The 23,494-nt window shown below is 52.2% G+C and overlaps 1 protein-coding gene across 1 annotated transcript in view; it reads left to right on the top strand.

Annotated features, from left to right (window-relative positions):
* ST8SIA5 (ST8 alpha-N-acetyl-neuraminide alpha-2,8-sialyltransferase 5) overlaps positions 1 to 23,494 on the top strand; it is a 53,616-nt gene that overhangs the window by 17,294 nt on the left and 12,828 nt on the right. The window contains exons 4-5 of the mRNA XM_077777648.1: positions 224 to 331; positions 14,819 to 14,911. Of these exons, the coding sequence (XP_077633774.1) occupies positions 224 to 331; positions 14,819 to 14,911 (201 nt within the window). The remainder of the gene's footprint in view (positions 1 to 223; positions 332 to 14,818; positions 14,912 to 23,494) is intronic.

Raw genomic sequence — 23,494 nt, forward strand, 5'->3', positions numbered from 1 at the left:
CCAGAGGACAGCAAAGTGCCGGCGAGCAAGAGCTCTTCTGGTAGACGTCTCTAGAGGTGGTGGGGGTGGAGGGATGCACCACATAGGAGGTAGGAGAGCTCTGTGACCTTGACCTCGCCAAGCCTCAGTTTCCCTGTGTAACCTCAGCTCTGGCGGCTCTGTGGTAGATGGGTTTAACCCAGCGTGTGAGCCTTGAGTACCGACTGCCTCGTTTTCTTGCCAGAAGCCTCCAGTTTGGCTGGCAGAGTGGCGACCAGCTGGCCAATTGGACGGGGCTCTTTAATGTCACGGACGACCCAGCAGTGCAGAGCGGCAGTGACTCCAGCTCCAGGTACAGATCCCCCGGTGAAGGACGTGGGTGGGGGGAAGCCCATCCTGAGGTCACCTCATAGCTCCTGCCCCATGGCCCACCCCAGAGCTACCCTCAGGGAAGAAGCAGGCTCCAAGCTTCCTGTGTCTCCGCCTTGTCTCCTTTGATATGAGGGGTGAGGACTAGACTCAACCACAACAAAGTTGGGACTCACTGGCCCCTCTTTGTCGGGGGGGGGAGCCTGAAGGGGGGTGGAGTCTGGGCTTCAAGCTTTCATTTGAGGTGGGGGCTTCGCTCCCTCCCTGCCACAAGGATTTCGGATGTCAGCCTGCAAGAGCGTGCAGGTGTGTGGGTGGCATCGGGCTGGGTGTTGGGCATGGGCTCTGCTCCTCTGACACCCCGCTGGGCAGGGGGTCCCTACTCTGCCCATTGGTGGGGCTGACCTTGGCGGGGGCTGACCTTGGCTGGGGAAGAGCCGTTCCCATCAAGATGGTGCTGGCATTTGACATTCATACCATCACGTGGATATTTCTTCTTGCTCTGCTGCCGTGGTTGGAGTTCAATCAGGAATGAAGGGCACTCTGTGTATTCTGAGTTCAGTGTTTGTTGAATGAAGGAAAATACAATATTCTCGGGTGGGGCACACTCATTGCAGGGAAGGCATTGTGGGGAACTCTTTCAGACAGGTGGAACTCTCCCTGCAGAGCTGGGTGTGGCTGGAACTCCCCAGCTAAGGGATTCCAGGGGCCAATTAAGTTGTTAGGTCCCTTAATTTTTGCATTTCTAAGTACGTGCTAACTCTCAGGTCCATGTACCTGGGAAAGAGGCCTGAGTTTTTGTTGCTGTTCATTTTGACATCAGAACACTAAATTGACCCCACAGAGAGGAAGTAGTGTGTTTTTTAGGGACCCCCAATATGTATGTGATTTGGCTCGATGATTTGAAAAAGTTAAGATGCTCCAGTGTCGGAAAAACTTCTGTCGGGGCAGTGTCCACACACAGGCCAATTAAGGCGTGGGGTAGCCTGGGGACCTGGTCTTATTCTGGTCTTTAGGAGTACGGTTCTTTCCATATGTGAGTGGTGGGAGCCCTGGCCAGCTGCTGGGTCCCTGGGCTGTCACCTGGTGAGGGGAAGGGGGGGGTCCAAATGCTTGACCTTCCCAAGCATTGAGCCTCCAGTGTTGGTCTTTCCGCTGCGTGACTCGCCCACCTGCATGGGGGGCCGTCTAGGTAAGTCCGCAGGTGTCTGCCTTCTTGGGGAGGACTCTGAAGAACTCTCGAGACAGGTTTGGCTGGAAGATGCTAATCATCTGAGCAAGAGGGCCCACGCCCTTCGTGCCACTTCTGGAGGAGATGCCTGCAAGAGCTCTCCTTCCACCTTTTCCTGTTGCTAACAGCCTTTCTCACTCCTCCTCTTTCTGCATTTTGTTGCTAATTTCTCTGCCTTCCTGCCCCATCTCCTCTTCCCCCCCTTTCTTCCCCGACACACTTTTTGGTCCCCATTTCCTGCTTCCCTCCCATCTCCTTTCTTAACTACTCCGCCTCCAAGTGACCCAGGCCAGGATCCCCCAAAGTCAGGGCCGCTGCTGGCGTCTATCCACTTGGCTTTGGAACTAAGTCACCCTTTGTTCCACATCCTCCCCAGCGGAGTTGATTTCCTCCTGGAGGGCTGCCATTGACACAGAGCCCCCTTGCTCATGGAATAATCATGATGGGTCAATTCCAGTGTCAGATCCCGGTTTCTGGTTGACCCTGCAAAGTACTTGCTATGCATGTGAGAAACCACGGTACATAGAGTTCCCATGTGTTGGAAATAACGGTGAATGTACTTAGAACCAAACTGTATGCTTCTGCCCTCCTTAAAACGGATAGGACAGCATGGGCAGTGGATTTGCAGGGCTTGGTGAGGGGGCTCTTGCTGCTCTGGAAAGCGCTCTTTAGGGTGAAAGCTTGTCATCGTCATGAGCAGCCCTCCATGCCTGGAATATGCGCGGTGTCTCGTGATATTATTCACCTAGTGAATAATTCAGTGCGTATGCCATATTTTGCTAGCCATAGCGGTGTGGTTTGTCAAAGTGTGGTAAACTGTGTTATTTATTATTAAAACGGTTGGAAGGGAAGACAGGAGTTACCATATATAACCAGAAGACAAGAAGAGGCAAAAAAAAAAAGTGCAAATGACTCATAAATTGTATATTCAACCAGGAGCCCCAGGAGAAGGAGCAGGTCCAAGTGATTGGTCTGGAAAGCTGCAAATAAGACCACAAAGAAAATCCAGGCCAGATAGAGCTGCTAATGGCTGTGGTCAGGTCTTCTCATTGGACATGAGCTAGGGGAAGGCTGGGCCAAAATGGAAAGTGTGTGGGTTATAAAATATACATCGACATATAGCCTTCTTAATTCAAGCACAGGCCTAAAGGTGTCCAATAAGAGTCCTTAAGGGAACTGCTTTAGGGAGCCAATAGGAATAATTTTTAATCACCAAATGCTGCTATTTAAGTGTGTGCTTTGAACAAGCAGGAAGATCTTAGAATCTTAGAAGACTGCTCAGCACGTACGAGTTAGTGTCTGTTTCTTTCTGTCTCTCGCACTAGACAGTGATTGTGCTTCCCCACCTCTGAATTCCCAGCATGCAGTGTGGCACCTGGCACGTAGAAGGGGCTCAGTAAATGTTAATTGAATTAAAAAATGAATTAAGCAGGCATGTAGTAAAGGCTATTGGTCAAAAAGCAAACTTAAATGTCAGTGTTGCTGAATTCTCTTTTAGAGATATATTCCTTGGCATCAATCTGTCTCTGGCACTGTCTTTGAAAATTCATCCCCAAAGCGGAAGCACATTGAATCACAAACTCATTCAGTTTGAAATGATGGGAGAATGTTCTCTTGACAAGAGCAGGTAGTAGAGTTCTGGGCAGCCGGGTGGGAAAAGGGAGCCTGTGGGTGGGGAGGGATGGCTGAGGAGTAGAGAGAAGGCGGCGAAGGCAGATTATGTACTTCTGCAACAAGGCCTCCCAGACACCTCCCACAGAGCATCGTGGCAATTCTGGAGCGGGGATGACAGTGTGGGGAAAGTTCTTGTCCTTCATGGCCAGCTCCATGCTTTGAGCCCCCTGGCCTGGCCCAGCTGCCTGCCTTCCCGGTGACGGCCCAGAGGGCGGGGGGAGGCAGCAGTGCCCTTGGCTGTCACGGTCCTGCAGGGTGGGCAGTGTGGCGTCTGCTGCCTCCGCGTGTCCCAGGGAAAGGACCGCGTCAGAGGGGCTGAGGGGGTGAGGGCCGCTGGGGCAGGAGTCCTCCCAGTGCTGACTCTCGGCCAGGCCCGCAGCCACAGCACAAAGGGCTTCACTCAGCTTCTGCCAGCCGGACCCCTGCTCCACCTCAATGTGTTATCATCCTGCCAGTGTCCACCTCCCACCCCACCTCCTCTTTGAAGCCTTCCTGGATAGCCTCTCTCTATTCTATAAGAAGTGTCTGCACAGAGGGCTGTTTCTAACATCTCACACACGGAGAACTCTCCAGCAAGTGCACGTGCCCTTTTCTGTGTTTGTCCAGGCATTCATTCCGCAATCCCGAGACCTGGGCTGGACTGCCTGTGCGTGCATCTCCAGGGCCCTCCAGCCCCTCCAGCCTCGGACACGGCCCCCAGGTGGCCTGACTGGTGGGCCTCACAGCCCTTCTCACACATTCTGCACTGCCTCTGCCCTCCTGGTCTGGGTGATACGGTGAGAGGCGGTGTGCAAAGATGACTCCAGAAACTCTTCTCCCTGATGTCTAGAGCAGAGCTGACCCCAGGCCATGGCCCACCCGAGCTGCCCGCTCCTGGGACAGCAATCTCTCCCTGCTGCCGGGCTTTCAGCTCGGGATGCAGGGGACTTCCCAAGTCGGGGGCGGGGTGACGCACCAGCCATGGGAGAAAAGGGCAAGCCCCGAACTGATGCGACAGAGACTGTTCCACAGAGAGTGAGCTGGCTGAGTGTTCAGGGCGCCGGGCCAGAGCCCTTCATTCTGGGGTGAGGTCTGTGTGCGTGTCTAGCACGTACTGTGCGGCACAGGATTAGGGACGGTCATATTTCAGAGCTGGAATTCAATTTAGCGTTTTATTACGCTGTATTCGGTTGTCCCCTAATTGTTTCAAGGCAGCGTGTAACTAGGTAATAAATTTGCGTGGCACGGACGGCGAGTGCGCCAAGAGCTCCGTGTGGAAGTCAGAGGGGGGAGGATCCGGCCGGGATCCTGACAGGTGACGCCCACGGCCGAGTGCGGCTGACGGCGTGCCCGGCCCTCCTGCGTTTCCTCCCCACCCTCCACTGTTTGAGGCAGGTCTTGTCATTGCCCTCATTTTACAGGTGAGGAAACTGAGTCCCTGCTTGCAAGCGGTGGGGGAAGGAGCTGGCCCATGCCACGTGCCGTGGGATTCCAGACTCCCCGGCGGACAGGCCGTGCTAGACTGAGGGATTTTCTTCCTGGACTGTGGACAGGTCAACCCGAGTAGGGTTGGGTGTTTGGGTACATCTTTAGGGTCTCTCAGCTCGCGACCCCCCATCTCTTTGCCTCCTTTTATCATCTGTGTATTTCTCCCACCGCCTTGTGGTTGGTGCTTTCTTGACTGTTACCCAAAGGTTTCCTTCTACCTGCTCTTGGAGGCTCTGCATTTCAAAGAGGAGCCCTTGAGGGCAGGGTTACCCCAGGGAAAGAATGTTCCTTGCTCTGCTCGCCCTGCACACCTGACTTGTGGGTGGAGGCTGGCTTAGTACCGGCCTTTCTGGTCAACTTTTAAGTCTGTGGGAAAGGACAAAAAATAAATAAAAAGAGGGATGGCGTTCTTTCGGGCTCCATCCAGCTGGGAAGAATTTGGAGAATCAGGTTTGGCGGAATGTTCTGGGCTGGGTGCTGGAAAAGCAAAACAAGATGGCACAGCTTCTGCATCTCCTCCCACGTACCCGACGTGGGGCTCTGGTGGCCACCGGGCAGGCGGCTGTCTGTGGAGGTCAGGTCGTTGGTGTCCTGGGACTCATCGACTGGTGGTGTCCCATGTGGTGAAGTCCCCGGCCCTCGAGCTTTGTGGCCCTTGGTTGAGTCTGAATTGAGTCTCCTGGGCAAATGACCACTTGGGTGAATGGTTCTGTGCCTCAGTTTCTCATCTGTTAAACTCTCACGTCATTCACTCACTAGTGGTGGAGTCCTCTGAGAGGACCTTCTGGGGAAGATCTGGGCCCCAGCCTCGCCCCAGCTCACGGCTGGGAATGAGGACTTCCCTCTCTGAGCCTCGTTTCCAAATCAGATGACCATAGGTGCCTGCCAGGACCTCCCTCAGGTCTGCTCCCAGAATGGAAAGGAAGAGGGGGTGGGGTCCGGCTAGGAGGAGCAAGCATGCACCTGATAAGCAGTGTAGGGGGCTCCCAGATAGTTAGGCGCCCGAGGCCGCCCAGTGTTGCACTCCCTACGTGCAGTGCTCGCACAGCCTGCACCTTCTACGTCGATGGCCGTAAGGACCGTGCTGGTGGGGATGATGGGGTGACAGGGCTCACAGAGGCTGCCCTCCCCTCTCAGGCCTCCTCGTGCAGATGTAAACCTTCCCTCCCTCACCCTCCACCGGGGTCCCACGGAGCACTTAGGTCTAGTCCTTCCCACTCCAGGGGAAAGCCACTCTTCCCATTTCAGCAGGACCGAGGTGTCCCAGTGTCACTGTCCGGGTCCGGGCTGGCTGCTACTACAAAGTACCACAGATGGGGTGGCTTCGGAGCAGCTGACTGTCTGTCACAGTTCTGCAGGCTGGATGTTCGCGATCAAGGTGACGGCACAGTCAGGCTCGGGTGGGAGTCCACCCTGCCTTGTACACCGTCGACTTCTTGCTGTGCCCTCGCAGGGTGGGAAGCAGGTGAGAGAGCTCCATAGGGTCCCTTTTATAAAGGCACCGATCCCATTCGTGAGAGCTGCACCCTCGTGACCTAATCATCTCCCAGAGACCCCCCGCCTCCTAATGACATTACATTGGGGGTTAGGATTTCAGTATGCGGATTTGTGGGGAGCACACACCTTCAGTCCGTGGCACTCACTCAGTGCCCGACACGCAGACTCCGCAGTCATTGTGTCCAGCACCTCCCACTTCGTTCTCACCTCAAGCCATGCCAGCGGGGCGTCTGCCTCCCAGCTTCCTGAATCTGCTCTTGTCAAGGTCGCTGATGACCGTGTAGTTGCTAGGGCGGCGGGACCTCCTCCAACCTCCTCTTCGGGGCCTCCATGGGCTCCGGACAGAGCCGACCCTTCTGTCCTGGGAACGTTCTCTGTTCTTGGTTTCTGTGTCACTGGGCGCTCTGGGTTCTCCTTCTTCCCACAGACTTTCCTTCTCAGTGTCACTACATCCTTTGTCCCTTGACTCTGGAACATGCGTCTCTAACCCCGGCCTCTGCACCGGGCTGCGGACGGGTGGGTCTGACCGCCTGCTTGCTTACGATCTCCCCCTGAGCATCAGAGTCCCAGCAGCCTTACTGTGGCCCAGGGGCTTCTGATTTCTAGCCACGCTGTCATCGTCATTCTTCCCTCTGTCAAAATGGCTCTGTGATGCAGCCAGGTGTCCAAGCTAAACTCCTAGGAGTTACTGTTGATTTCTTTCTTTTTCGCTGTTTACATCCTGTCATCAGCTTATCCTTAACCCATTTCTCGCTCTGTCTCCTTCTCCCACGTCTCAGCCGCCACTCTGTGCCGTCCACCCTCTTCTCCGGCGGCAACAGTCCCGTCCCCTCGTCTGCCCTTGCTGTACAGTCTGTCCTCCCTGCAGCGGCCAGAGGGACCGTTTCCATCAGACCGTGGGATTCCCCTGCTTCACCGTGCGGCAGTACCGAGGGGCAGCTTGACCTGGTGCCGCTCGCCTCCTCGGCCTCAGATCCTCACTGTCCGCCCCGCCGCCCCCACGGCCCTGTCTCTGCAGCCCACTGGCCTCGTCCCTCCTCAGGGTGTCTGTGTTTAGTCGCCCTTCCCTGTCCGCAGTGCTCTTCCTGCGCTCCTCCTGAGGGCGCCGTCTCTGCTTGTTCAGAGAGGCCGTCCTTGACCTTCCGCAGCCTTCCAGATCCCCTCCGGGCCCCTATCCCGTTTTCATCACCGCTTGGCACTACGTTGCATTCTTATTTCATTTGTCTCCTCCCGTGGAAGTCCACGAAGGCGGGGATTTTATCTGGCTTGGTCACCACAGCCTCCTGGCCCAAAACAGCACCCGGCCCGTAGTGATGGGTCAGCAAACCTTGGGTGAGGGCAGGGGGAGAGGGGAGTGGCACATAGTCCAGCTTACTAAGGACTGAGCTGGGGAGCGTAGCGGGGGCTGTGGGCACATTAGAGGGAGAACACGGAGGCTGCCACGAAGCTGACCTCTGATGTATAAGCAGCTAGGAAGACACCGTGAGGAAGAGTGTCCCTGGCAGAGACACCCCTCCAGCGAGAAAAGAGGGCCGACTCACGCCCCTGGTGCTGCGAGGGAGAGAAGGACCCCAAAGGGAGCAGAGGCGGCCCGCAGGGTGGGCGGGGAAGTACGAGGAGGCCAGTACATGCAGTGTTTAGCTCGGGCCCCTGCAGCGGGACACCTGGCAGTGTGCAGGGTGATTGGGCTGGATTTTACAGAGGAGCCCAGAGTTTTCCAGGGCTCCCCGGTGCGGCACAGAAAGTAAGGCCAGTGCGCATGCACGCTTGCATGGACCATCTGCACACCGGGTGTGGGGCCCCCGCCGAAACGCTGGCTGGGGGAGGGAGTGGCAGCAGGCTTTGCCCCTGACCTCAGCCCCCACCCTGTGCCGGGAATGACCCTCCAGGGAAGCTCTCGCACTGAGAGCAGAGCACGGGACTCTCAAGGGTTCAGAACATCAGGCTTAGCTTTCCGTTCTGATCCTCCAAGCCCCTCTGCAGATCCCTATGGACATATGAGGAAATGGTGGCCCAGAGAGAGTCAGCATCCAGCCAGGGGTCCGAGTCGGGTCTCTACCGCCCGGGGAGGGGGGAGTGTCTCCTCTGGGCAGCTATGACCTGCAGTCGTTGACAGTCCAGCTCTTCTTGCTTCTCGCTGTACCTGTTTGAGAAGACGCTGCAGTCCTCTGAATTGTCAGGCTGCAATTTTCAGACTCTGATTTCTGTGCGTTTGCTCTGATGGGTAGTGTGCAGTCTCGAGATGGCAGCTGTTCTGGCCCTGAAATAGCTCACTGAAGTGGGGGGGGGTTGCTCACCAAGAAAGCCCCCCACCCCCCGCCCCGTAACTGAGGCTTATCAGAATCAGGGAGAAGGAGTGCATTGTAGTCACTGAAGAACATAGATTCTGTGCTCCTGAAAGCCTGAGGTCCACTTTCCAGCACCCCCATTTATGAGCTGAAGGACTTTGGGCAGGTTGTTTTACCACTTACAGTCTGAATCTTGGATATTAAAATGGGGAAACAATGTCTGTCCTCATAGGGCTGCTGGGAGGATTAAACAACACAAAGTTAAAGAGTCCAGTCTCAGGCTGCCACATACCGTTGTGCAGGATGGGCACTGCACAAAGATGCCCAGCCAAGCGGTCAGGCAGGGTTGAAGTCCAGCTCAGTCTCACTTGATAAACCAGGTGACTGGCGTGTGGCTTAATTCATCTGGAGAAAACGGTACTTTTTCCTAATTTGCACAGAGGTGCCATACCCTCAGTGTGTTCCTACCTGGTGTGGAAAAAATAAACCACTCTGTGGTGCTCTGAAACTCTGTACCAGGTTTCAGAAGAGTGCAGGGGTTCAGATTGCTGAGCTGATGCCACTTCCCTGCTCCCTGGGCTGATGGAGGCTCTTGCAGGACATAGAGACCTCCCTGGGCTCCTGTCCTCTTGAACACCATCAGCACCTGGGGAGGAGGGGCAGTGTTGGAAAGCTGAACACATGCCCCTTATCCGGTACCAGCCAATGCTTGCTGGGGCTCAAGGTTCTGTGCCCTCCAAGAAAGATCCCATGGTCCGGGGCGCCTGGGTGGCTTAGTCGGTTAAGCATCCGACTTCGGCTTAGGTCATGATCTTGTGGTTCGTGAGCTTGAGCCCCGCATCAGGCTCTGTGCTGGTGGTGCAGAGTCTGCTTGGGCTTCTCACTTTCCCTCTTTCCGCCTTATCCCTACCTGTGCTCTCTCGCTGTCTCTCAAAATAAATAAATAAACTTTAAAAAAAAGCCCCCATGGTCCTGATGAAGTTCCAGAGGGGGTTCAGGCCAACAGGAGGGCCAGGTTCACGGAGGAAGGCTGGCAGGGATGTGTGCGGGCCCCTGCGCACGCTGACGAGTCTCCTCAGCCTGCAAAGCTAGAGCCCATGTCTGGGTAGGGGGAGGGAGACTAACCCACCGCGGTCACCTCTGCGTCTGCCTTCTCACTTAGCGGAGGCCATCACCCGCTGGCCAGGCAGCCCCCCGACCCCGCACGGTTCCTGAGGGCACAGAGGAGGGGGCAGGATGGAGGTGGCTTGGCGCCGGCCCCAGACTTGACTGCCGGAAGCCAAGTGGCATCTGAGATGAGCTGCTCTGAGCGGCTGTGACTATTTATACCTGTGAGGTGCCAAATTCGATGCCGGGGCCCCTCCCCTTTGCTCTGGGCAGGGATCATCTTTCGAGAATTGGACGAAGAGACGGTGACTGACTCCCCTTGAGAGGCCAGTGGAGCGGAGAAGCTTGGAGAGACTGCTTGTTGGAAAGTTGGGAGGCTCAAGCTGTGCTGTGGAAGATCTAGGACATAAAAGGGCATTTATTAGCGCTTTCCTATAGAGAAAGAGTCATAACCCCATTACAGAAAACTTATAACAATACCGAAAAGTCTTTTAAAAATCACTCACAGCCCCATTATTCACAGAGCCCCCCATCGGGGCCGGGTTATGGCTCTCGCCTTTTGAGCTGTGCGTTCACATATGTGTACAGCGTTCTCTTGGGAGGGCGCAATGGTGTGGCTTGTGTTTCCCATGCGGCCTCCTCCTGGGAGCATCTTCCTGCATCATTGCACACGGAAACAGAAGCATCTTTTCTGATGTCTGCCTAGCAGTGTGCGTCTGGGCCAAAGAGGGATTACCACGCCTCGTCCAGAACCCAGTCCTTGGGTGTCCCATCAGAAGCGGAAGCCGGGGGAAATATGATCTTATTTCCTCAAGTGTTATCTTTGGAGACTGGGATGGAGCAGCGCAGCTCAGGAGAGCGAAGCCCGGGTGGGATGGGGACGGGAGAGCACGGGCTACCGGCTCTGTGACCAGACGGCAAACCTGGGGCTTTAGACCCAGGCGTGCAGCGGTTTTGACAACTTGGCGTGGAGTGTTTTCAGGGTGGCCGGGGTTTGGTATCGTCATGTACAGCAAGACACGCAGATGTGGGAGTCAGTGCCGTGAAGGAGGAGGAGTTTATACTCACAGACCCCTAGACGCAGGAGGCACACCGCACCGTGCAGGGCTGCATAGGGGCCACGGGCTGGTCNNTTTCTGTGGAAGAAGCAGATGAGGCAGGCACAGAGGCACGGGGCTGGTTAGTCTGAATGATTTCAGTGGGCTCGGGGGCCTCCGGGCTGTCCCTAGCTGGGCGGTTCCTGGCCCCGGGACCAGGGCAGGGAGAGAGAGGCCCTAATGTGAGAGGATGGATGGTGGCGGGTTATGAGCTCTGGATTGGTTTGTTCGCATAGGAAGGGTGTGCTCTCAGGGGGTTACCTTCTCACGGAATTGGCTAGCCCCAGGGTCAACAAGGCCCCGGATGCTAAAGCGTCAGAAACACGTCGTTTTTGCACGGAGCCTGCCGCACAGATGGGTGATCAGGGATATTCGCGTGTCCAAGCAGAACACAGCATGGGCTTTATCCACAGGGTGGCAGGGGAGAGGTTTACTAGCAGCTGCGGAAAGGGGATGCCCGCCAGTCCAGATGGCAGAGAAGCTTCCCAAGGTGACCCATGCCTGACTCAGCGCTGCCATCAACCAGCCGAGGGCCGTAAGCAAGACACTGGCCCTCTGGCAACTCTTGCCCTTTAGTGGCAGGAGAGAGGAGAACGAGGAATACACCTTCCTTGGGCTCTTGCTGTGTGCCAGGCTCCGTGCTGGGGCTTTCCATGAAATTCTCATCAATATCTTATCTCAGCCTTGTCACACATGTACTGCCCTTTCTTGTGTGTGGATTTTACAGATGAGGAGACTAAGGCTCACAAAAGTATGGGCCTAGGGTGGCTTCTGGGGGCAGAGAAAGAGCATGACCCACCCAGTTCTGAAGGTCTGTCCACCTCACGGCCACCAAACACAAGGCACGAGACCATTTGGAGTCACCCGCCTGCCTGGTTCCCTGGATGGGTGAGGTCGGGGATTCGGGGGAGCAGGAGACGGAGAGGAGGCTGGCAGAGGGAAGGTGGGGATGGAGGGGCTGCCTGATCTTTGTGAGCTTCTTCCTTGTGTTTGTGGATCATTCATCCACAGTCTCACTGTGGCGTGGTGAGTCCGTGGGAAACACGGAGGGAAACTTGGGATCATACTGGAGTGCTGGCTGGGGCCCGGGCTGCCACCTCGTTCAGACAGATTGTTTTAAGGAGGAGAAAGAAGAGGCCCAGAGAGGGGAAGCGATTTACCGAAGTCACGCAGCTGGGTTTAGCATATGCAAGATGTGTCTGCAAGACTCCCAACCCTCCTCCTAAATAACTCCTGCACTCTTTGAATCTGGAGCTTTTCTTAGTAGCAGCCTGAGATCACGGCTTCAGATGACCCAGTGGATTCCAGAGGACCCAGTGCCACTGGCTCTGGTTGCAAATAGTGATCCTTGTGATAAGACACCAGACCTCACTTACTGGTGTGTGACTGGAAAATGATGTGAGTTACAGCCAAGTTCTTGGACTTTTCTGGTGGCATCATGCTGACCCTTTGTTCTTAATTGTGGGGAACAGAATCCATTTAGTGAGTGAAAGCAGAAAGGGATTTATTTAGGGTACAGCTAGTGCAGAATCATTGGGAACATTGAGGCAAGACTGAAGGCTGAGCCTCCCTAAACTGCACTGTGAAACGGGGCCACCGTGAAAGCTACTGCCTCTGATGTAATCATGAAGGTGCTGCTACCTCCTTGCAGTTTCCGAGAGCCATGCCACTTCTGCTATGTCATGTGCGAGCCAAACAACGCCTGGAGCTCGGTCATTGTTTACCTGTCACCCAGCTCTGAATCAGTCTCATGCAAATAGTTCTGATTGGTTGAACTTAAATTATATCCATACCCTAGCTGCAAGGGAGTCTGGGAAATATAGTTTTTAGCTTTCTGTTCAGTAGTACAAAAGGTACAGAGGTAACAAAGAGTCCCTGTGTTTGAGATATTCACAACATGGTTTGGAAGGGAAAACAGATATATAAACAGATTATTATAATACAATGTTATTTCCTCTGATTAAGAGATGAAGTAAGAGGGATCCCAGGAGTGGGGGTCAGACGAGGCTTCACATGAGTAGGGGCATCAAGCTGGGTACTAAAGGATCAATGTGGGTTTGCCAGAGGAGAAAGACAGAGAAAGGAGTTCTAAAACATAAGGGAAACAGAGAGAAAAAGGAAAATGTGGCATTTTGGGAATCCTCAATGCCCAGTTCTTATTAACTCTGCTTCAATTCTTTTAAGACATGAGAATAAGAAGCCAATTTCATTTTGTAAATAGGAGCCAATTTGTTCTATAAAATGTTTTAATATTTGCGGCGCCTGGGTGGCTCAGTTGGTTAGGTGTCCGCCTTCGGCTCAGGTCATGATCTCACAGTTTGTGAGTTCGAGCCCTGTGTCGGGCTCTGTGCTGACAGCTCAGAATCTGGAGCCTCCTTTAGATTCTGTGTCTCCCTCTCTCTCTGCCCCTTACCTGCTCTTACTCTGTCTCTCTCAAAAATAAATAAACATTAAAAATATAAAAGAAAATGTTTTAATATTTAAAAATATTACTTAAATTTACTTAAAAATATAACTTTAAAACTTAACTATTATATTTTATGAAAATTAAGAACAAATATTTTAAAATATATTTTTTCAAGTATTAAATACAATATTATTGTATATAGAAATGATTTAAAATACACATATTTTTAAAAGAAGCCAGTTTATTGGTCAGAATGCCTTTCTCTGTCTAAAGCAGCACATCCATGCGTTTGTGCACGTAAATTAGGTGTGCGAGAANAGAGAGAGACGGGGGCAGAGGATCCAAAGCAGGCTCTGTGCTGAGCCCAGAAAGCCCAATGCAAGGCTTGAACTCACAAACTGTGAGGTCATGACCTGAGCTGAAGTCAGACACTTAGCTGACTGAGCCACCCAGGTGCCCTCCCGCAGCCCTTTCTGAGCAACCTCCAGAGAGAGGCCCTGAGGAGAGGTCCCATCCTGCCTCTGTGGCCGAGTCCAGCAGTGAACTACTGTGTTTCATATCTGCGGGAAGCCTCCCTGCCACCCGCTGTCAGGCAGGTGCTCTTCCTGCCCTGGGCTGGTGGAACTTCAGGTGTGAGGGGGCTCTTTTAAAGGCCTCCCCCCCAGTGGCTGTGGGAGGCCACAGGGCCCTTTTCAGGGGCCACCAGCTTTCCTTATAGGCGCATGGACAAGAGCAGCCTCAAGTCAACGCGTAGGTTCGTGCCCCTGCATTGCCACCCACCATCTGTGTGGCTCTTGGCGAGTGAGTCAACTCCCAGAGCTGATTCCGGATGCTTATGATGATCGCTTGCCTCGTAGGCTAGTTACAAAGATGAAAAGGGAATGCATTCCCATCAAGCATTTGGCCCGAGGAAAGGGCTCGGCAAGCACTGGCTGACATCAGTATTTTTCTGCACGAAGCTGCAGAAGGGGTCCTGGGGTGGCTCTGACACGCCTGGATCCAGCCGGTGTTGGAAAGGGCTTGCGCTCCTCTGCAGTGGGACCCAGCCCGAGCCTGGCCCTGCCCTGCAGCTTGTGTGACCTGGAGCTCCCTCTGTCTAGACTCAGTCTTCTCAGCTGCCAAACGGGAAGAAAGAAATGTCGGTCTCACCTGGTCACAGTGTGAGCATGGAAGTCAAGTGAGCTAATGACATGTAGAAAAGGCAGAAGATCTTAGCTGTGTTTGAGGCTGTCACCGTGTGGCACTTTCCCAAGGGGAGAAGAAAGGGGCAGGAAAGGGCAGGACTGGTTGAAAGTCTGGGTCTCACTGCCCTGACTCCCAGTGCTGCCTCATTCAGGGACTGATCACAGGAAGCTGGAGAAGGAGACGGTGCTCAGAGCATCCTGCCCTTTCCTTTACACTTGCAGCCACTAGTTTGGAACCCAGCCTGCTTCAGAATGTCATGATTTGCGGAGACGAGTTCATGCCTTGTAAAGGCTTACACTCCTGGGATTGTGAGGCACTCTGAGTAGTCAGCCACCCAGTGAACAACCCAGAGGGCCCCCAAGGTCCTGGTGCCCCCCACCAGGTCATCTGCTGGGGTGCGACTGATGTGCTGTATTTATTTGACCAGGATAGACCCACCGCCGAGGAGAGCCCCGCAGTCCCCCAAAAGTCTGGCCTGCTTCTCTGCATAGTAACCTCTGTCCCTCTCGTTTCCCAGGTACTTTGAATTTTACGAGGGCCCATTTGAATATAACTCCACAAGATGCCTGGAGCTGAGACACGAAATCCTGGAAGTGAAGGTGCTATCCATGTGAGTGTGGCCGGGGTGGGTGGTGGGTGATAGTGCACGTGGAATGGGCTGGGACCAGGGGGCAGGGTGGGGCACGGCCGGAAGGAGACAGGAATGTGGCAGATCCCAGCAGAGCGAGAATTAGGTCTCCTTCCCCCCCAGGGCCTCTGGCATTTGGAGAGCAGGGCTAATTGTGCATTTGATGAAAAAAAGGCCAGGTTTGCAAGGTCACCTCTGGTGACTCAGGGGATTCAGTCCCTGTCTCAATTACCAGTCTCCGTGATACCGTCACCGGGCGCCGCTTGTACAGAAACCAAAGAGGGCACGAGAGCATCTCACCTGAAATCCGGTGCTTCTAGCAGAAGCTTCAGCATTGCTCTCTTGCTATTGCCTTTTTAAAATGTTATATTGATTACATTTCTTAAAAATCTTATTGAGTGATACAACATTCGAGCAGTACAAAAAAGTATACAATGAAAATCCCCCTGCCCAGAGCCCCCCATTTCCCGTCGCAGGCAACCTACGTGCCCTGGTACATGTTCCCAGAGTCTGCATAAGCAGCATCTGTGCGTGGATCTGGTTTTTGTTGTTGTTTGTTTTGCACACGTCACGAAAGCACTGTACTTTCTGCTCCTCTCTCAACAAGACACCACCTATGGCTCTTTAATTTTATTTTTTAAAATTTATTTGTTTGTTAATATAATTTATTGTCAAATTGGCTTCCATACAACACCCAGTGCTCATCCCAAAAAGTGCCCTCCTCCATGCCCATCACTCATTTCCCCCTCCCCCACCCCCATTAACCCTTATTTTGTTCTCAGTATTTAAGAGTCTCTTATGGTTTGCCTCCCTCCCTCACTGTAACTATGTCTTTCCCCTTCCCCTCTCCCATGGTCCTCTGTTAAGTTTCTCCTGATCCACATATGAGTGAAAACATGGTACCTGTCTTTCTCTGCCTGACTTATTTCACTTAGCATAATACCCTCCAGTTCCGTCCATTTGCTGCAAATGGCCAGATTTCATTTTTTCTCATTGCCAGATAGTATTCCATTGTATACATAAACCACATCGTTTTGATTCATTTGTCAGTTGATGGACACTTAGGCTCTTTCCATGGTTTGGCTANTTGGTTGCCTATTTTCTTGATTGTTTCCTTCACTGTGCAGAAGCTTTTATCTTGATGAGGTCCCAATTCTTCATCTTTGCTCTTGATTCCCTTGCCTTTGGGGATGTGTCAAGTAAGAAGTTGCTGCAGTTGAGGTCAAGGAGGTTGTTTTCTGATTTCTCCTCTAGGGTTTTGATAGTTTCCTATCTCACATTCAGGTCCTTCTTGCATTTTGAGTTTATTTTTGTGTATGGTGTGAGAAAGTGGTCTTTCCGTGTTGCTGTCCAGTTCTCCCAGCCCCGTCTGCAAAAGAGGCTGTCTTTTTTCCATTGGATACTCTTTCCCACTTTGTCAAAGATTAGTTGGCCAACATTTGTGGGTCCAATTCTGGGTTCTGTATTCTGTTCCACTGGTCTCTGTGTCTGTTTTGTGCCTATGGCTCTTTTATAACCAATGGGAGGAAAAGCGCATTCCATGTGAAACATTTCAGTGCGTGTGCTCACCCCTCCTTCTCTCCCACATAGAATTCCCTGTCCCACTGAAAAGAGTTTTGTGGTTTAATTTCAAATAAAGTTCCTATTTGTTTGAAAACAGGTCTATCTGGATGTAGAAGGAATATGGTTGATTCAGGGTCAGGTGGTGGTGGGTGCTCTTGCAGACTCGTAGGCCCCTGCCGTGATCCCTGGGACCACTGTCCGTGGCCCACAGGCAGGAGCCACGGCTCCTTGAGCGATTTGACATGATCCATGCAGTGTGGGTCAAGACAGAGCATGGCCCTGGGGGTCTGGCAGACCCGAGGTCTCATGAGCTCTACATCTTTATACAAATTACTTAATCTCTCTGAGCCTTTTCTTACCTATAAAAATTGGGACGCTATTACCTAGCTTTGAAGGGTTTCCATAAAGAGTAGATGAAATAACGTATGTGAAAGCAGGTAGCGCCGCGGGCCACCTCCATAGTAGCACACGTAAGAGGTGCTCAATAAATGTTAGTGTGCCGCCCTCCCTTTTCTTTCCTTCCTGGGGCCGCTACCAGCAGCAGCAGCTTTTCTGGGCTGTCAGTCGGAATCCAGAAGCTTAGTAGCTGCAGGAAAGCTCCAAGAAATCCACTGGGAATAGCTGTGTTGTTTCTGCTTCCTGCGCTAACCAAGGGTCTGTGTACCCTCTCTAGAGGTAAACGTCTGAGCACCTCCCTGATCAACTCCACCTGCCCTCGGCTGCGCACACGCCGTGGTCTCTGCCCTCATGGAGTTCACGGCCCGGCAGGGAGGCAGACGTGAATAACTACCCTAGGGAGACAAGGCGATGGCAGGGAGCTTGACCTGGGCTGGGGCGGGAAGGGGGCTGTCAGGCAAAGCTTCTCTGAGGAAGTGATGCTGGTGCTCCCATTGGACAGGCGTTAGGAGTTAAGTAGGCCAGGAAGGTTCCAGACTGAGGTTCTAGTCTGTGCAAAGGCCCTGTGCCAGAAGGAAGCCCGCTGTGTCCCAGGCTCTGAAGGGTCAGGGCAGCTTGAATGCCAGTGTGAGAGGGGGACTGGGAAGCCATGTGGCCGGAGGGGCATATGGGGCCCTGACCTTGTGGGACCTTCAGTGTGAACCTGGATCCAGATTCTAGCATCATCTGAGAGCCGTGGGAACCCATGAGAAGCCTTTAAGCAGGTGGCGGTGCAGTGTGTACGATGTGCTTGGTTGAGGAGTTGGGATTTAGTGGCAAACGTGGCCACCCGGACCTCAGGCACGAGCCAAATTCATCAGCTCCTTAGCAGAGATCCTTTGTCTTTTCCCAGAATCCAAAGACCCCAGGCCCTTAAGTGTGTCGTTCTGGAAGGCCAGAGCACACCTGTCGACAACATTCCTTAGTGTTTTCAAAGGCAAATGATTACTTTTTAAATTAGATAATAATTTCTTCACGGTTACTTCGCAGTCTAGAGCCAGAGATCCAAGAGACCCATAAAGTGGTCATCCTTCTACATAACTTCCTGTTCTGCAGGCTGGGGGCCCAAACAATGGAACTTCATTCATCACAGTCTGGAGGCTGGAAGTCTGAGACCGACTGAGGCGCTTCTTCCGAGACCTCTCTCCTTGCCTTGCAGATGGCCGCCGTCTCCCTCTGTCTTCACACGGACTTCCTTCTGGGCCTCCCATCTGTGTCCTCATTTCCTCTTCTAATGAGAACATGGGTCATATTGGATTAGGGCCCACCCTAATGACCTCATTTTAACTCAACTACCTCTGTAAAGACCTTGTCTCCAAAGACTCACATTCTGAGATCTGAGGGGTTAGGATTTCAACACGGAAGTTTTGAGGGAGAGACGATCTGGCCCATAATAGTCCCTGTTGCGGCTTCCATTCGGGGATCAAGGTCGAAATGACCCAGGCCCTACGTCACAATCATGGTGGGGGGGGTGGTTGGGAGGAGGAACTTCATGCTTCCATGATCTGTGCACACCTTTGTCCCTTGTCATGGCTGCGTGTTTGGTGCTCCGCGTGTTTAGCTCGAGCTCTCACCTCTGCCCTTGGGCACCCTCTTTGGTCTCCTGAGCGGAGCAGCCGTCGTCCCAGCTGGTGACCCTGGGCCTTGCGCTCCCCCATTCCCTCTGGGACACTGGCCTCCCTGGGGTCCCTGGACTCTGAGAGGAGAGGAAAGGCAGAGGCTATTTGCAGGCCATCGGCGTGAGGCTGGTGGGACGGCGGGGGGCGGTGGGCCTGGCGTCTGCTAGCCTGGGTCCGGAGGCTGAGGCCCAGCGGGAACCCCAGGCCTGAAACCAGAGAGCCCGGAGGCCGGCCTCTGATCCGGAAGGTTCTGGCATCGCCAGGGCACCCGTGGGCTTTGCTGTGCCCTGGCCCGGAGCCACGAGCGGTGCTCAGAGTGGAGACTCTGAGTCACTGGGGAAAGGTTAAATCGCCTTCTGTGAATGGAGGGGGCCGGACGGATGGGCTGCGAGGCCCTTTAGGTGCAAAAATGTCAGCTGGCATTCTGAGGAGACAGGGAGGGGTGTGATTCATCCGGGAAGGATTCAGATCCAAGTTTGCTCCAAACACTGGTAGAAATCAGCCAGCCGGAAAATTCCCACATGGAAAAGGCCTTGGTCCCTGACAATGTCAGATGCGTGAGGAATGACTCCGTGGTGATTTATTATGAAACACATTGTCACGGATACTTGTACAAATTACTTGTTTGTATTTAATCATTCTGGAGTCTCTTTATTTTATTTTATCTTTTACAGTTTCTTTACTTTTAAGCCAGTTACTGCCAGATGGGGGTGGTACCTGGGACATCTCCCTGGGGCCTCTCATGCCACCCCTTCCCCATCCTTCTGGGGCAGAGAACCCTGCGCTGAGCCCAGGAAGAGAGGCTGGGAGCGAGGCTTCTCCTGGCTGAGAGGCCCTTTGGGGCCCAGGCATGTCTGAGTCCCAGAGTGTGACCCTGCAGGTCTTGTTATGTGAATGAGTGGACTGGGCACGTCCAGGAGAGCTGGGCGGAAACGGAGGAGACCATCAAGGAAAGGAGGAGAAAGAAGAAAGAGAACAGAGATGGCCATTATCACCTCATTATCCTCAGGGAAAATCAAGTAGGATACAAAAGCTGATAATAACAAGAAGCCAGGTCCCTGCCCCACGCCTTCTTCCACCCACCCTGTGCCTTTAACTCTTGGCCGTTTCTTCTTGTAATTACTTCCACACCTCTCAGTAATATGCACCTGCTGTTATTTCTCGAGCTACCGAGTTTGCACAGCGTGCACTGACCTCCTGCCTCAGTGGGTGAGGATTTGGCCCCCTTACACCACCCCCGCCCCCTCCCTCTCTTCTGGGTTGAGAGATATTATTATTTTTAGTTCTTCTGTCTATAGATTGCCCGAGGAACCAATTTCTTGTTCTGCCAAATACTGGCAGTACCTCTTGATCCTGTACTTTGTGAGATGAGGCTATTAAAATTATCCTCATATTTTGGTTCCAGCCTCTGGCTCCAGTCATCCATGGGTTTACCTTTAAAATGTCAAGGCTGATAACATTTACATTTGGTTTGTACCCGTAATGAGTCGTTTGGGGGTTTTCTCTATAGGTTGCCTTTAAAATTTCAAGATCAGAAAATAGTGATTCTATTTCCTTTCTTGTACGTTTCCCCCCTCCCCCTTTTTTTTCCTGGATATTCTTGTCATCTTTTCCCTCTTGGACTGTTTGTCTCTGTTTTGCCCTATTTTAATTTCTTGCCCGCCTCTCCATCAGCCAGGCCTTCCTCTCGAATCTTCCCTTCATCCTCCTGCCCCAGCATGGACAGGCTGCTCTCCTGGTGGGTCACACACGATTGTCCCCGGACTTCCCTTCTCTACCTCCTTAGGTTGGATTCACTTTTGCTTAGAACCCATAGCTGCTTCTTGTTTACCTCTTCATTTTGCTTCTTGCTCATGTTCCAGTAATTTCCCAAAAAATGATGGGTAGGGGGTAGGGCTTTGAGTTCTTTGAGTTCTCTGTCTAAATGACTTAATTCTACCTTTATACCTGATTGTTGGCTTGGTGGGGTTGGTGTTTTAGGTGAAAATCATTTTCCCCCAGAATGCTGAGGACTTTCTCCATTGCCTTCGGGCATGCAGGGCCAGAGGAGCTTGTCGCTTGTTGTTCCTCTGGAGGTGACCCTTTGCCTTCTCTCTGGACTGTTTCCGGGTCCTGCAGTTGTGAAATGTACCAATGGTGTCCTTCAGGATAAACACCTGTTGGGATCTCTTAATTTGGGGCTCATGTCCAAACTCTTGAATGTTCTTTTGGAGTTTTAAACTATTTCCTTCTCCCTATTCTTCTCTACCTCCTTTTTTCTAGTCCTTTCAAGATTTGTACACTGGACCTTCAGCATCGCTCATGTGATCTCAGCTTTTCTGTCTCTGCCCATTGCGTCCACTTTCTGAGAAGAGTCCTCGGCTTCATTTTCCAGCTCTTTGAGCAAACTTGTCTCCCCCGCCCCATCCCTCCCAAGAGCTCTTTCTTTGTTCTAAGAGCAGTCTATTCCTATCTTTAAGAATGTCGGGGTGCCTGGGTGGCTTAGTCGGTTAAGCATCCGACTTTCGCTTAGGTCATGATCTCGCGGTTCGTGGGTTCGAGCCCCGCGTCGGGCTCTGTGCTGACTGCCAGCTCAGAGCCTGGAGCCTGTTTCAGTCTGTGACTCCCTCTCTCTCTGACCCTCCCCTGCTCACACTGTCTCTCTCTCTCTCTCTCCTAGAAATAAATAAAACATTAATCTCTAAAATAAAAGAACGTCATGTCTTCTAGACTATCTCTGGAGACACTAAGCAGAATATTTTAAAGTTGTATTTTGTTCCTCCAGCATTTTCTTCTTTTTTTTTAAGGAAGGGAGAGAATCAGAAACAGGGTAGAGAGAGCGAGAGCAAGAGAGAGAGAAGTCCAAGCAGCCTCCATGTGCAGTGCGGAGCCTGCCATGGGGCTCCATCCCACAACCCTGGGATCAAGAGCTGAGTTGAAATCAAGAGATGGATGCTCAACAGACTGAGCCACCCAGGCGCCCCTCTCTTTGGATATTTTAACTTATCCTTTATCTATTGTTTCCATCCAGTTGACCAGGTGATCCTGGGTTATCTATTCATATTTAAATTGAGAACAATAAAAAGCTGATAGAAACTCTGACTGCAGGCCTTGTTGGAGGTGTGCCTGGATGGCTCAGTCCCTTGAGTGGCCCACTCTTGGTTTCGGTTCAGGTCATGATCTCATGGTTTGTGGGATTAAGCCCTGTGGCAGGCTGTGCTCTGACAGCACAGAGCCTGCTTGGGATTCTTTCTCTCTCTCTCTTTCTCTCTGCCCTTCCACTGCTCTCTCTTTTTTTTCTCTCAAAGTAAATAAATAAACTTAAAAAATTAAATTAAAAAAAGAGTCATTGTTGGAGATGCCACTCCTTTTCCCTGGGAATGATCATTTGCTTTTGGTTTTTTGTTTTTTTGGTAGGAACTGACTAACAGTCTGGGTCAATCCCTCACCTCCCTTTGCTGGACTAAATATCTGGGAGTGGGTTTGATGGTTCCAGATACAGACGTACAAATGATGCTCATTTTCAGCACCATGCCCCTTCCCCACCCTCCACCCCTCTTTAAAATGTCCCATGAGGTTAGACTCTGTCTCTGGGCTGTGTCACCTTTCCTTATGTCCCCTCTCCTCCTTCTACACACTTGTCAAAATCTCTATTCCATTGAACTCCCCCCACCCCGGTCATTCCATTCATCTGGTAGGTCTAAACCTTTTTTATTCCTCTTCTGGAATGTAAGTGGTATCTTGGGAGAAAGGAGATAAGAGCCTATGACCAACCCCTCGTCTTTAAAGTCAATATGATCTCTGCGTTGGGAAAGTAATTGATAAAATATTGTTATGCATATTATCTCATTTGATCTTTCTGACAACCCTTGAGATTAGCAGGGCAGAGGTTGTTACATCTGTCTTTTAGATGAAGCACCTGCGTCTCAGAGAGATTAAATGACTTGTCTAAGGTCACACTGCAAGTTGGGTGTTCAGGCCCCAGCCTTGGTCTAGCTTGTGACAGGCATTGGAGGCACACAGAAGGGGGCCCAGACACTGGTAACAGTTGGAACTGAGACCCTGGCCTTTAGTCTTGCCATGTCTGTGTTTCTAGAAAGTGTTTGGGGGCATTGGTCATGTAGGGCACTGCTCTAGGGGCCTGTGGGTTGCAGGGTGCAGGGGAGGGAGGCAGTGAGTGAGCCAGGGTAGGGCTGTGTAATGGCACCCTCGTCTGATGTCACACTGGCCTGAGATGTGAGAGCTGCTGTGGGAGCTTTGGGAAAGCCAGAAGGAAGGCATCAGGATGGAAGGATGGATTCCTTCCAGCTCCCTAAAGCTACCAAGTAAGTTCCCACCCCAGTGCCTTTGCACTCACTTTTCTTTTTGCCTGGAATACTCCTTCCCCAGGTATTTGCATGGCTCACTCCTGATCATTTCGGTTCTTTGTGCAAAGCTCGCCTCTGCAGGGAAGCCTTCCCTGACCAACCCTTCTGAAGCAGTCACTCTGTGGTTCCTTTGCCTGCTTCATTTTTCTTCATGGCATTATTATCTGTTTTCTTTTTCTTAAGGGGGGGGTGGGTAAGAACACTAACCATGAGATCCTTTTTACAAATTCTGAAGTCTATAATACAGTGTTGTTGAATGTAGGCACTAAGTTGTACAGCAGATCTCTAGAACTTATGCTTCTTACATAACTGAAACTTTATATACATCGAACAGCAAGCAGCTCACCATCTCCCCTTCCCAAAGTCCCTGGCAACCACCACTCTCTTCTCTGTTTCCATGAGATTGACTATTTTAGATACATCATGAACAGAATCATGCTGTATATATCCTCTGGGACTGGCTTACTTCACTGAGCATAATGTCCGCCAGATTCACCCAACTTGTCACATGAGACAGATCCCCTTCTTTTAAAACACTGAATAGTATTCCATTGTACATCTGTCACACGTGTTCTCTTTCTGTTCATCATCAGTGGACATTT

This window comes from Crocuta crocuta, unplaced genomic scaffold (genome assembly GCF_008692635.1).
Source record: "Crocuta crocuta isolate KB4526 unplaced genomic scaffold, BGI_CrCroc_1.0 scaffold36, whole genome shotgun sequence".
NCBI classification, from domain to species: domain Eukaryota; kingdom Metazoa; phylum Chordata; class Mammalia; order Carnivora; family Hyaenidae; genus Crocuta; species Crocuta crocuta.